This window comes from Salmo salar, chromosome 01 (genome assembly GCF_965601325.2).
Source record: "Salmo salar chromosome 01, fSalSal1, whole genome shotgun sequence".
Lineage (NCBI taxonomy): Eukaryota > Metazoa > Chordata > Actinopteri > Salmoniformes > Salmonidae > Salmo > Salmo salar.
Genome location: NC_138291.1, coordinates 77,991,472 through 78,003,784, shown reverse-complemented (window position 1 = coordinate 78,003,784; position 12,313 = coordinate 77,991,472). Strand labels below are relative to the sequence as shown.

The 12,313-nt window shown below is 40.4% G+C and overlaps 1 protein-coding gene across 1 annotated transcript in view; it reads right to left on the bottom strand.

Moving 5' to 3' along the window:
* Nucleotides 1–270: 270 nt before the first annotated feature.
* loxl4 (lysyl oxidase-like 4) overlaps nt 271–12,313 on the bottom strand; it is a 61,109-nt gene continuing 49,066 nt past the window's right edge. Inside the window, exons 14-15 of the mRNA XM_014214833.3 lie at nt 3,368–3,479; nt 271–3,176 (exon numbers count right to left, since the gene is read on the bottom strand). Of these exons, the coding sequence (XP_014070308.1) occupies nt 3,106–3,176; nt 3,368–3,479 (183 nt within the window). The 3' untranslated portion in view covers nt 271–3,105. The remainder of the gene's footprint in view (nt 3,177–3,367; nt 3,480–12,313) is intronic.

Genomic DNA, 12,313 nt, shown 5'->3' with positions numbered 1-12,313 from the left:
GAACCCAAAGGAATCTGCTAAAGATATTCATAAAAAACTCTTAAAAGTCTAAGCTGTTGGGGGGGTGGTTCTAAGCTGACATATGTAATTGTTTTAAGAAGGTCATACCATGGATCATTTAGCTATTTGATTTGGAATTTTAGGACCCATTTAGGTATCAAAAATATTGAATTTGGCCTTTACTACCATAGCCCATAGAAACGCATTGAATAACACATTCAAAAATGGCAAGAAACAGTCAATCAATAAATCATAAAGAATAAGGAGATATGAAAGCTCAGGAAATATTTGTATTTATTTGACACATATTTAACACCTTATTTTTGTTGGTTTAAACTACCTCCATACTCCCATTAATTTGTATGGGTTGCCTTTAGATTAGTCCTGTGACACTTGTGGGGATCGTAGAACAAAACGGAGAACACAATTGTGTTTGTGAGTCTCCATTTTCTATAGAGTTTTTTAGGCCAAACCGTTTGGATGCAACAGAGGTTTTCATGAGAAGATAGATTTTCGGGATGTCTCATGGTCTGACAAACAGCACTGTAGCTTTGTCACTTTCCACCGCAGATGCGGAAAGTGCAACATAGGCGGATTGAGACGCAGCCCATGCAAAAAAAAACGGATAAATCTAGCTTAAACTGACAGATTTTTATATAGATTGGTGCGTCAATAGACTCTAGGGGGTTTTAAGGAACTCTAGTGTTTACAGCCGACCACGCCACATTATAGTGTCCTGTCAGTCTTTTAAGAGCACAGAGGAAGGTCTGCATACTAGCTTTGCGCCAGATTTGTTTCCATTTTAGCCAACTCATGCAAAAGATAAGGATAAAACACAAACAGATCCATCTACCAGTCAGCTATGGCATACATGCCACAAACATGGATGACTCAAAATGGAGACATTGTATAGAAAATCGAATATTCCACCAATACTGATTCAACTGGGAAATGGATAGATACAGTATATTTGAAAGACTACATGGATGAAGCAAGGTTCAACTTCTAATCTGCTTTTAGCATCTGCTTTTAGCTTTTAGCAGTTCCCAACAGCAGTAGCAGCTGTTGACTGTTTGAATCCAGCTGTTTATTTTGCTTTCAGACAAACATGTTGTTCTCTTTAGGAGCTCATTATGCCAGTTATGCGGTCTCTGCAGTAGTGGCCATGGTGGATTTTCACTGGTAGTAAAATCTTTTGTGTTTCCCACGTCAAGGCTTCTCCTCTTTCCTTTTCTTTCTTTCTCTATGATGTCTCTCTGCTAGTGGAGGCTGCTGAGGGGAGAACAGCTCACAATAATGGCCGGAATGGAGCAAATGGAATGGCATCAAACACCTGGAAACCATGTGTTTGATGTATTTTATACAATTCCACAGATTCCGCTCCAGTCATTACCACGAGCCTGTTCTCCCCAATTAAGCTGCCACCAACCTCCTGTGCTTTCTGCCCATTCAAAGGCAGTGTTCTCTATCTCTATCGGTCTGTTTCTCTCTGGGCCTCTCTGTCAAACTTTTTCTGTTACCTCTCTACCCCCACCCTCTCTCTTCCCCCTTCCCTTCCCCCTCTCTCCCTCTATTGTCTGTCTATCCTACCCAGGCCTATAGCTGGTGACAGCAGAGTTCACAGTTGCAGTGTTTCTCTGTGTATGCCCCATGCTTACTCTAACTCTAACACAGCTAATTAAAGGCTTTTTATACACTGCCTACCTGGCTGCCATAGAACTGTGGGTTTACCACCAAACCTGCTTTCACTCACACTGGGAAGGCCAGGAAAAGGAAAAGGAGAAGTGCACTGGGATGGATGGCACAGCTATCTCTCAGTTTGCCATTTGGTGAAAGGAATACGAAAAGTTAAGATGACACAACCCTTTGAAGTTACACTCTAAGAAAATATTTTCTACCTGGAACCCAACATTTTTTTTTCTGGAACCAAAAAGACTTCTAACTAGAACCAAAAAAAGTTCTCAAAAAGCTACAGGGACAGCCAAAGAACCATCGGTTCTAGGTAGACCCTTTTTTCTAGTGTATAACTTAGAGAGTGACTTATTGGGTGAAAATGTGTTTGTTTTATATGTTTAATCAATATAAAAAGTATGCAAGCGTTAGCCTTAAATAAATTAACCTGCAGCATTACATATTATGAAAAGATTTGCACCAAAAGCATCGAAATTCAGTTAACACAGTAAAGAATAAAGTAAACTGCATCAAGTTACATTTTCTTGGCTGGTATCAAGATAAAATCACAAAAGCCAACTTGAAGGCCTTCATATAATATTAATTTAAAAACAGAAGAGAGAAATGTTAACTAACTCAACTGTATTTCATTTTGTGTATCAGTTCTACTGTAGTTACAGTATATTGAGAAAAAAATGGTTAACACATCAGAATATGACTGCACAATAATAAAACAGCTAATTAAATTGTAAAAACTAAGATAAACGTTCATACACAACTATGTATTCAAACCCGGGCCTTGAGGTCCACTGTAGAGCTACGGACCTCAAAGTCTACAGGAAGGTTGTGATTTGGTCAAATAGTACCAATAGTGTGATAATGTAGATGTAGGAGACATTTGTCCAGACAGACCAACAGATAACGCAGAACTCTTTTCAGTCATTCTTTCCCCTTTCCTGGGACGCGGGTATACAGGACCAAGCATATGTTAGTCATTTTAAATCATGGACAGACAATAATAATTTAATCTTAATCAGAATTAATTCATACAAACTTTGAGCAGCTAAATTACTAGTAATCCACATTCATAAACTATCAAATGACCTAACAGTTGATTGAATCCATACCATTTTAATTATCCATTGTTAACTGAACTAATTTGGTTGCCTTGGTGACACCTGTCCTGCTCTCAGTTGCTATTGACTGTTGGGTGTGGTAAGGGTGATGGTCTTCTCCTGGTTGTGGTGTATTTTGGGCAGTGTAGTCAAGAGCAGGTCAGGGCGGTGGACAGGTGCCATTCCGTGAGTCCTCTAGTGTTGTGGGGCAGGAGTCCCTGGACCCACCAGACTCCAGGCCACCCTGAGAAGTCTGTTCCCAGCTCTGAGCCCTCTTCGCTGGGCACCAGACTGAGCCAACGCTGGGCCCTGAATGGGCCTAGACAAAGTTATTGGAGATCTGCCGTTGGTGCTCGAACAGGTCCTCAATCTCTGCACTGTACGCATCACCTGGTAGAAGAAACAACATACAGTTAGAGAGCAAACGAGAAAGAGAGAGAGATTGAGGAAGAGAGACAGAGAGAAAGAGAGATAAAGAGTGAGAAGAGGAGAGAGAGAGAGCGCGAGAGAGAGAGATAAAGACATGGATAGAAAACAAGAGTGTGAATGTGTGTTAACGAGAGTGAAATAACTTCCCATACCTGCGTGACATCCATACATGTATGCTCTGTGTCCGTCGTATTTGCATCGACATCTCATCACGTTGTTCTGGAAGTCCGATTCAGCCATGTCTAACGAAGGGTTAACTTCCACCTGCAATATGACAAAGACAGAGAAGATAGCTATTAGTATAGTCAACCATATGCAATGTCAATGGACTGAGTGCACTAAACCAGAGCAGGCAGAACAAGAAACATATTTGAATTGGGACTGATTAACTTCACTGTACTCAAATAGAGATTGTACTTGTTCTTTGTGCACGTATCAGTAGTTGACTGTACTTGAGCCCTGTAATGGGCCAGAGCCAGAGAGTAAAGACATAGTTATTACAATGTAAGACAATTATGGTTGTCTGATCTCCTGACTTACAGCCACTCACTCAATTCTTACCACACTGCTTTATTAGAAAACAGAGGGAGGATTTTATCATTTTGTCAGAGGGTGGACTTTAGCTTTCCTATTTAACAACATTTTCACTGATCTATGTGTGGTTTCACCAATGATTGATCAAAACGTATTGCTGATTGCCCTTAATTGAGTGCATGCGTTTGCTGTGACTTGGAGATCTGCTGTGCTTAATTGTATGAACGTTTTTAACCACCCTCCTCCTGTGATTGGGGCTTCCCCTAAACTACTGCAGTTCACGCCCTCTGCCTCCTTTATAACTTGCGGTGCACTTGGAGTACAAGATGCAAGCTGTCAGTGCAAACTACAAAGGTCTAAGCTGCAGGGCTCTGGTTGGAGCTAGCGCCTAGTGGTGTCCGTCCTAACATAGTCTGCCCTGCGTTCAAGGTTGTCGCTTATCGTTTGTTTTTTGAAGTTCTCGATCCAAGCGCCACTCCCGTGCTCCCATATGCTTGCGGTGATGGTATCTTCACCAGGTAGATTTGTTATGATGATGAAATTATGTACAATGTTCATTTATTTGCTCTTAAAGTGTCAGTAGCGCGATTGTAGTCCTAGGTATTCTAATTGTTTTGAGTAGTGTGCAAGCCACCCTCCAGGTAAGTATTGATTGCTATCTATATTGGTAAACAGAAAGAAATTGCCAGGTGGTTTGTAATCTTGTAACTGAAGAATATTGTAATAAAAAAAGATATATTATTGATCAAGTGTTGCCTGGTCCATTGCATTGCTCATGACCCAGCTCAATAGGTGGCCTGTCACAGACCTGTGTGTCTTCATAAGGTTGAGGTGTCCCCTCTCATTTAACAGAAACTGCCATTTAAGGTAACCCTAGTTGGCAGGTGTTACAATTTCATTTCATTCTTACCCCTCAAGTCTCCCCGCCGTACCAGACCCGTGGCGTGGAAGAGAGAGGAGTAAAAGCCTGCGTCCCAAATAGTACCGTATTCCCTATGTAGTGCAGTACTTTTGACCAGGGCCTATAGGGCTCTGGTCAAAAGTAGTGCATGATATGGCAACTAGGGTATCATTTGGGACACACCCATAGAGTAATAATATGTGCAGAGTGCGCTAGCGTCCCCAGACTGAAAGAGACATCTGAAATAAAGATTAGTTGGATGTAAAATTGTTAGATGGTCTCTGTCATTAAAAGTCAGTCATGGTTGGTATTGTTTTTATAGTCAGTCTTATTCGTTTCCATAAAAAAGTGGGATAGCTTTTCCATATTTCAATAAGAGAAATAAATACAGTACTTTTCTCTCCATATAGAGGGACGGATGGATGAGATCCCCATTTGCTCTTTGAGTAACAATCAATTTATAGAGTTGTAAAGATGTATAATGTCAAGACACTATAATAAAACCATTGTTTGTCCCATTGTGAGAAACATAAAATAAATGCTGGAAGACACTGCTTCAATAGCAGCCTGAGGAAAACTCATCAATAGTTTTGACTACTGTATGGAAGGTTGTAAGTTTAGTATAAATGTTGAGTAACAAACATATTTTCACCCACTGGGTGTACATGCTGAGAGTTGTATGGTTCGTCACAGGACTAAAGTATGGCCATTCCATATGCCCAACTGAGTCTCCCTATTTGAGTTATAACTGAACAATCTTTCAGAGGAAGCCTCAACCTGTTTGCTCCATTTCCACTTTTCTGTGCTGTTCATTGTAATGTCATTCTGTAAAAAAATGTCATGTTAAAATCAAAATCGATCACAATAAAAGCCTCAAACTCCACATCGCCTATGCAGTCTACCTCATTGGCTAAAATGACTCTTGGCCCTTTACTTAAAGAACACCCTTATGTTGAGTTGAGGACTTAAGCTGAATTAAAGGAGTCATTTAGTTGGAGGTTAAAAAGGTACAGTAGTTACAGAGTGCATTACCATGACTGTATACGTTTCTGTAATAGGTGCTATTCTGAGCTTTACCATGTTCTAATAGGCAGTTATTCGCCAGTCTAACAGTCTACTTTCACAGCTGCTGACATAGCCATTCTCTTCTGTAAGCCCACACACACCCGCGCGCGCACACATGCGTGCGAATGCAGGAAAACACAGGCAGGCAGGCTAAAACACACACAAACACACTGTGATAATACTGAGGGCACATTTTCCCTTATAGCCACTATGTAAACCTACTACACCCACTTTAAATACAGGCTGCAGCCAGTTACACAGGACAGCAACTCTAAATTTCACCAACAAAAAAACACCAGAACAACTTTTTCAAGTTTGAGAATACACAAAACCTGGCCTCTGTTGAAATTAGTGTTGGACTTTGTCATCTGTAGCCGGTTGGCTTGGGCCATCGGAATGTGTAACAGAGTGAGAAAAGGCCTGTAAGAACAGCAAAGGAATTTTATGGGGGGAAATTAACTGTTTCTAATGGAACTATTTCTAACCCTGCGTGGTTCAAGGACAGAGCTTCTAGATCTTTATTAAATGTCCGTCTCTCTCAAATGTAGAAATGTAGGTAGCAGTATCGCTGGATGCAGAGAAAGCATTTGATAGAATAGAAATGGTCGTACCTGTTCTATGCACTCTCTAAATTTAGTTACAGTCAAATCCCAGCAGTTTGATACCTAGTGTGTTACAGGTTATAAGAGCATTTGTCCAATTTTCTGGATATAAGGTGAATTGGAGTAAGAGTATTCCTCTGAACCACCACTTATTTCCGGCCCACCTGGGTACTGGTTCTTTCCTTTGGAAACCACAAGGCATGACATATCTTGGGATAAGTATCAAGTCGCCAGTTAATAAAATATTTGATCTAAAATGGACCAGGTCTCCTTAAAACCATTGGGGCCGACATTAAGAGATGGACAGTTCTACCTTTATCACTATGGGATAGAGCAGAGGTGATAAAGATGAACACACTCCCTAGACTATCGTTCCTTATGTCAGCTATACCATTTCAGTTCCCTCAGCACTGGTTTAAAGAGATTAACAGTTTATTTTCAAGTTTCTTGTGGAAAGAAAATAAACCTTGAATGAACCACAAAAAACTGTCCATGTCAAGAAACAAGGGTGGGTTAGGTGTTCCTGATGTGTATTTGTACTACTTGTCATAATGCAAGATACCCACTGGCATGGGGCTATAAAAATGGGGGAATAGGAGGCAACTGGGAGTGGCTAGAGGAAGAAATTGTGACAGAACATAAGTCGGTCTCCTTATCATCACTATGCTATTACCCCAAGTTCCACCGCAAGAGAGATAATCCACTACTTGAGTTATCTTGTGAAGTAGCAAAGATACTTCATAAAAGGTTATATATCAATGGAGCATCCCTCCTTTCATCTATAACATGGAACGATTCCTTGTTTACCGCAGGGGGGAAAGACACTGGCTAATATTACCTGGCAATGCCAAAACATCAGTCAGGTGGGGCAGGTCATAAGGGACGGAGAGATCATACCATTCCAAGAGCTGATATCAGAGTTTGGCCTAAATAACATAGCATTTCTACCCTATTTACAGCTTAAATCAATTCTGAAGTGTATTTCCTCAAAGGGTATGGATGTGGGATCCAGATATTTCAACTTCTGTGGTGTGTATGCCCTGTGATTGATCTTCATTTGAATAATGTCCAGCCATCAAAAGATTCTGGACTGAGGTAATGTTTTGTTGTTGTCTGAAATCGTGAATGTGTGTATCCCACTGTGTCCTCTAGTGTGCTTACTAGGGAGTAGGCTGGGTAATAGCCAAGTTAGAATCACACAACGCATTGCTCTGGCCCACCTTTTAGTCAAACGGACAATGCTTCTGAATTGGAAAGTGTGTAAACCTCGGTGTTTCAGCATGGACACTTGGTTAAAGGAGCAACCAGGGTTAAGCGCCCCGCCCAAGGGCACAAGGACAGATCCCCCACCCAGTCGAATCGGGGACCTGAACCAGCCACCTCTTAGCCACTGGACCAAGCTCCCGACCACCAGGCCACCAACCATCCAAGATCCCACCATAGCTCCCCACGAGAGCTGTCCCTCAACCATCCAAGACACACCCACAAGTCCCCCCCCCCAAAAAAACTCCCCTTCCACCCCCCAAGCCCCCATCCCCCTCTAACCCAACCAAAACCACCACCCACCCAATGCACCAACAACCAACAAAAATAACAAAAGACAAAAAACTGAGAAACAAACAAAAACAACAGAAAACAATACAAAAATAAAAAGCATCAAGAACAACAAAAATCAAAACTGCAAGTCCAACTGTATGCGTTTGTGTGCATGTTTGGCACAATTTACATGTGTGTGTGTGCATTTGAATGCGAGTATGTGTATGCATGTGTACGCACATACAAGCGCTTGCGTGGCATCAGCCTCAGGCAAACAGGCATTGGATGTAACAACGTTCCTTTTTAGTGTCAGTTAATTAAACAATATTTTTTTTACATTTTATCTTTGACCATCATTCTATCCCCCGCCGAGCAACTTCACTCCCACTTGTCTCCAGTTCCACATCCCACCCTCAGTTTCCCTCTGCCCATCCCACTTATCTCTTCTGGCCACCCACTTCGGATTTCTACACTTTCTAAATGTCTTTCAAATATGCTGTGATGTTTAAAATAGAATTTGAATCTATCTAATGAAATAGAATCCACAGACTGCAAGTTGAAGATAAATAATTTTACTAAAAGTATGAGTATACTAGTAATTGACTGACCAGGTTTCTCCAAAACTTCCAAAAATGCTATTTCCGGGTCAATTTTAGAATAATGTTATGCTTTTTTGCCATTCCGGAATCTGAGACCAGAAACAGGCTACCTAAGGGCAATACCAGAACAAATGGCCTATTGATTCTGTATCCTCGCAACAAAATCTGCAGAGCTGCGATGGTTGTATGTCTCAAATATTCAACATTTTGTTCGTGGCAAGAATTCTGTACAATCATTTCAGCTGAAAAATATGAAGTGTTGAATCTTGCGTCGTTTTATATATCAACTCATACACCCTGTGCCATGGAATCGGTAGTGGTGTAAAAATACTTTGAAGTACTACTTAAGTAGTTGTTTTGGGTATTTGTCATTTACTTTACTATTTATATTTTGTCAACTTTTGCATTTACTTCACTACATTCCTAAATAAAACAATGTACTTTTTACTCCATACATTTATCCTGACACCCAAATGTAGTCATTACATTTTGAATGCTTAGCAGGACAGGAAAATGGTCCAATTCACACACTTATCAAGAGAACATACCTACTGCCTCTGATCTGAGTTTTGGATTGTACCCCGGGCTATCCATAAAACTTTTGGTTTGCTTAATAAGCAATTTGAAATTATTTATACTTTTACTTTTGATACTTAAGTATATTTTTGAAATTACATTTACTTTTGATACTTAAGTATATTTAAACCAAATACTTTGAGACATTTACTCAAGTAGTATTTTACCAGGTAACTTTTACTTGAGTCATTTTCTATTAAGGTATCTTTACTTTTACTCAAGTATGACAATTGGGTACGTTTTCCACCACTGGGAATTGGTACGTCAAAAATGTCTTCCTAGTTTGTTACGATGGCGCCGGAGGGGAGGGCTGAAAAAGATCAGGGTGCCTTGTGAGGATCAGACGACGAGTGGCTAATCTGCCCTTGCCTTCCGTCCTGCTAGCTAATGTTCAATCACTGGAAAAAAAATGGGATGTGCTGAAAGCACGTACACTACCGTTCAAAAGTTTGGGGTCACTTAGAAATGTCCTTGTTTTTGAAAGAAAAGCAAATGTTTTGTCCATTAAAATAACATAAAATTGATCAGAAATACACTGTAGACATTGTTCATGTTGTAAATGACTATTGTAGCTGGAAACGGCTGATGTTTAATGGAATATCTACATAGGCGTACAGAGGCCCATTATCAGCAACCATCCCTCCTGTGTTCCAATGGCACATTGTGTTAGCTAATCCGAGTAAAAATTCAGTTTTAGGTCAGTTAGGATCATTACTTTATTTTAAGAATGTGAAATGTCAGAATAATAGTAGAGAGAATGATTTATTTCAGCTTTTATTTCTTTCATCACATTCCCAGTGGGTCAGAAGTTTATATATACTCAATTAGTATTTGGTAGCATTGCCTTTAAATTTTTTAACTTGGGTCAAACGTTTCAGGTAGCCTTCCACAAGCTTCCCACAATAAGTTGGGTGAATTTTGGCCCATTCCTCCTGACAGAGATAGTGTAACTGAGTCAGGTTTGTAGGCCTCGTTACTCGCACACACTTTTTCAGTTCTGCCCACACATTTTCTATGGGATTGAGGTCAGGGCTTTGTGATGGCCACTCCAGTACCTTGACTTTGTTGTCCTTAAGCCATTTTGCCACAACTTTGGAAGTATGCTTGGGGTCATTGTCCATTTGGAAGACCCATTTGCGACTAAGCTTTAACTTCCTGACTGATGTCTTGAGATGTTGCTTCAATATATCCACATAATTTTCCATCCTCATGAAGCCATCTATTTTGTGAAGTGCACCAGTCCCTCCTGCAGCAAAGCACCCCCACAACATGATGCTGCCACCCATGTGATCACAGTTGGGATGGTGTTCGTCGGCTTGAAAGCCTCCCCCTTTTTCCTCCAAACATAACGATGGTCATTATGGCCAAACAGTTCTATTTTTGTTTCATCAGATCAGTGGGCATTTCTCCAAAAAGTACGATCTTTGTCCCCATGTGCAGTTGCAAACCATAGTCTGGCTTTTTTATGGCGGTTTTGGAGCAGTGGCTTCTTCCTTGCTGAGCGGCCTTTCAGGTTATGTCGATATAGGACTCATTTTCCTGTTGAGATAGATACTTTTGTACCTGAATACTCCCGCATCTTCACAAGGTCCTTTGCTGTTGTTCTGGGATTGATTTGCACTTTTCGCACCAAAGTACATTCATCTCTAGGAGACAGAACGTGTCTCCTTCCTGAGCGGTATGATGGCTGCGTGGTCCCATGGTGTTTATACTTGCGTACTATTGTTTGTACAGATGAACGTGGTACATTTCTCCCAAGGATGAATCAGACTTGTGGAGGTCTACAATTGTTTTTCTGAGGTCTTGGCTGATTTATTTAGATTTTCTCATGATGTCAAGCCAAGAGGCAATGAGTTTACGCCTTGAAATACATCCACAGGTACACCTCCAATTGACTCAATTGATGTCAATTAGCCTATCAGAAGCTTCTAAAGCCATGACATTTTCTGGATTTTTCCAAGCTGTTTAAAAGCACAGTCAATTTAGTGTATGTAAACTTCTGACCCACTGGAATTGTGATACAGTGAGTTATAAGTGAAATAATCTGTCTGTAAACAATTGTTGGAAAAATGACTTGTGTCATGCACAAAGTAGATGTCCTAACCGACTTGCCAAAACTATAGTTTGTTAATAAGACATTTTTGGAGTGGTTGAGAAACAAGTTTTAATGACTCCAACCTTATTGTATGTAAACTACCGACTTCAACTGTGTTAGCAAAACTGAAATATTTTCTGCTGATTAAAGAAGTAATAAAACTGGACTTCTTTACACTAGTTGAATATCTGGAGCATCAGCGTTTGTGGGTTCGATTACAGGCTCAAAATGGCTAGAAACAAAGAACTTTCTTCTGAAACTTGTCAGTCTATTCCTGCTCAGAGAAATGAAGGCTATTCCATGCGATAAATTGCCAAGAAACTGAAGATCTCGTACAACGCTGTGTACTACTCCCTTCACAGAACAGCACAAACGGGCTCTAACCAAAATAGCAATAGGAGTGGGAGGCCCCGGTGTACAACTGAGCAAGAGGACATGTACATTAGAGTGTCTAGTTTGAGAAACAGCTGCCTCACAAGTCCTCAACTGTCAGCTTCATTAAATAGTACCCACAAAACACCAGTCTCAACGTCAACAGTGAAGAGGCGACTCTGGGATGCTGGCCTTCTAGGCAGAGTTGCAAAGAAAAAGCTGCATCTCAGACCAATAAAAAAAAAAAAATTAAGATGGGCAAAATAACGCATACACTGGACCTAGAAGACCAGCATCCCGGAGTCGCCTCTTCACTGTTGACGTTGAGACTGGTGGACCCACACATTGACAATGGCTCTGTACCGGTACCCCCTGTATATAGCCCAGCTATTGTTATTTACTGCTGCTCTTTAATTATTTCTTATTCTTATCTCTTACTTTATTTCAGGTATTTTCTTAAAACTGCATTGTTGGTTAAGGGCTTGTAAGTAAGCATTTCACCTGTTGTATTCGGCGCATGTGCCAAATAACATTTGATTTGAGCTATTTTGTATGGCACCCCTATTTTTGTTGTCTTTGTGAATATAGATAGATAGATAGATAGATAGATAGATAGATAGATAGATAGATAGATAGATAGATAGATAGATAGATAGATAGATAGATAGATAGATAGATAGATAGATAGATAGATAGATAGATAGATAGATAGATAGATAGATAGATAGATAGATAGATAGATCTACTGATCCTAGATCCTCACTCCTACATTCTTTGTCATTTAGCAAACACTCTTATCCAGAATGACTTGCAGTAGT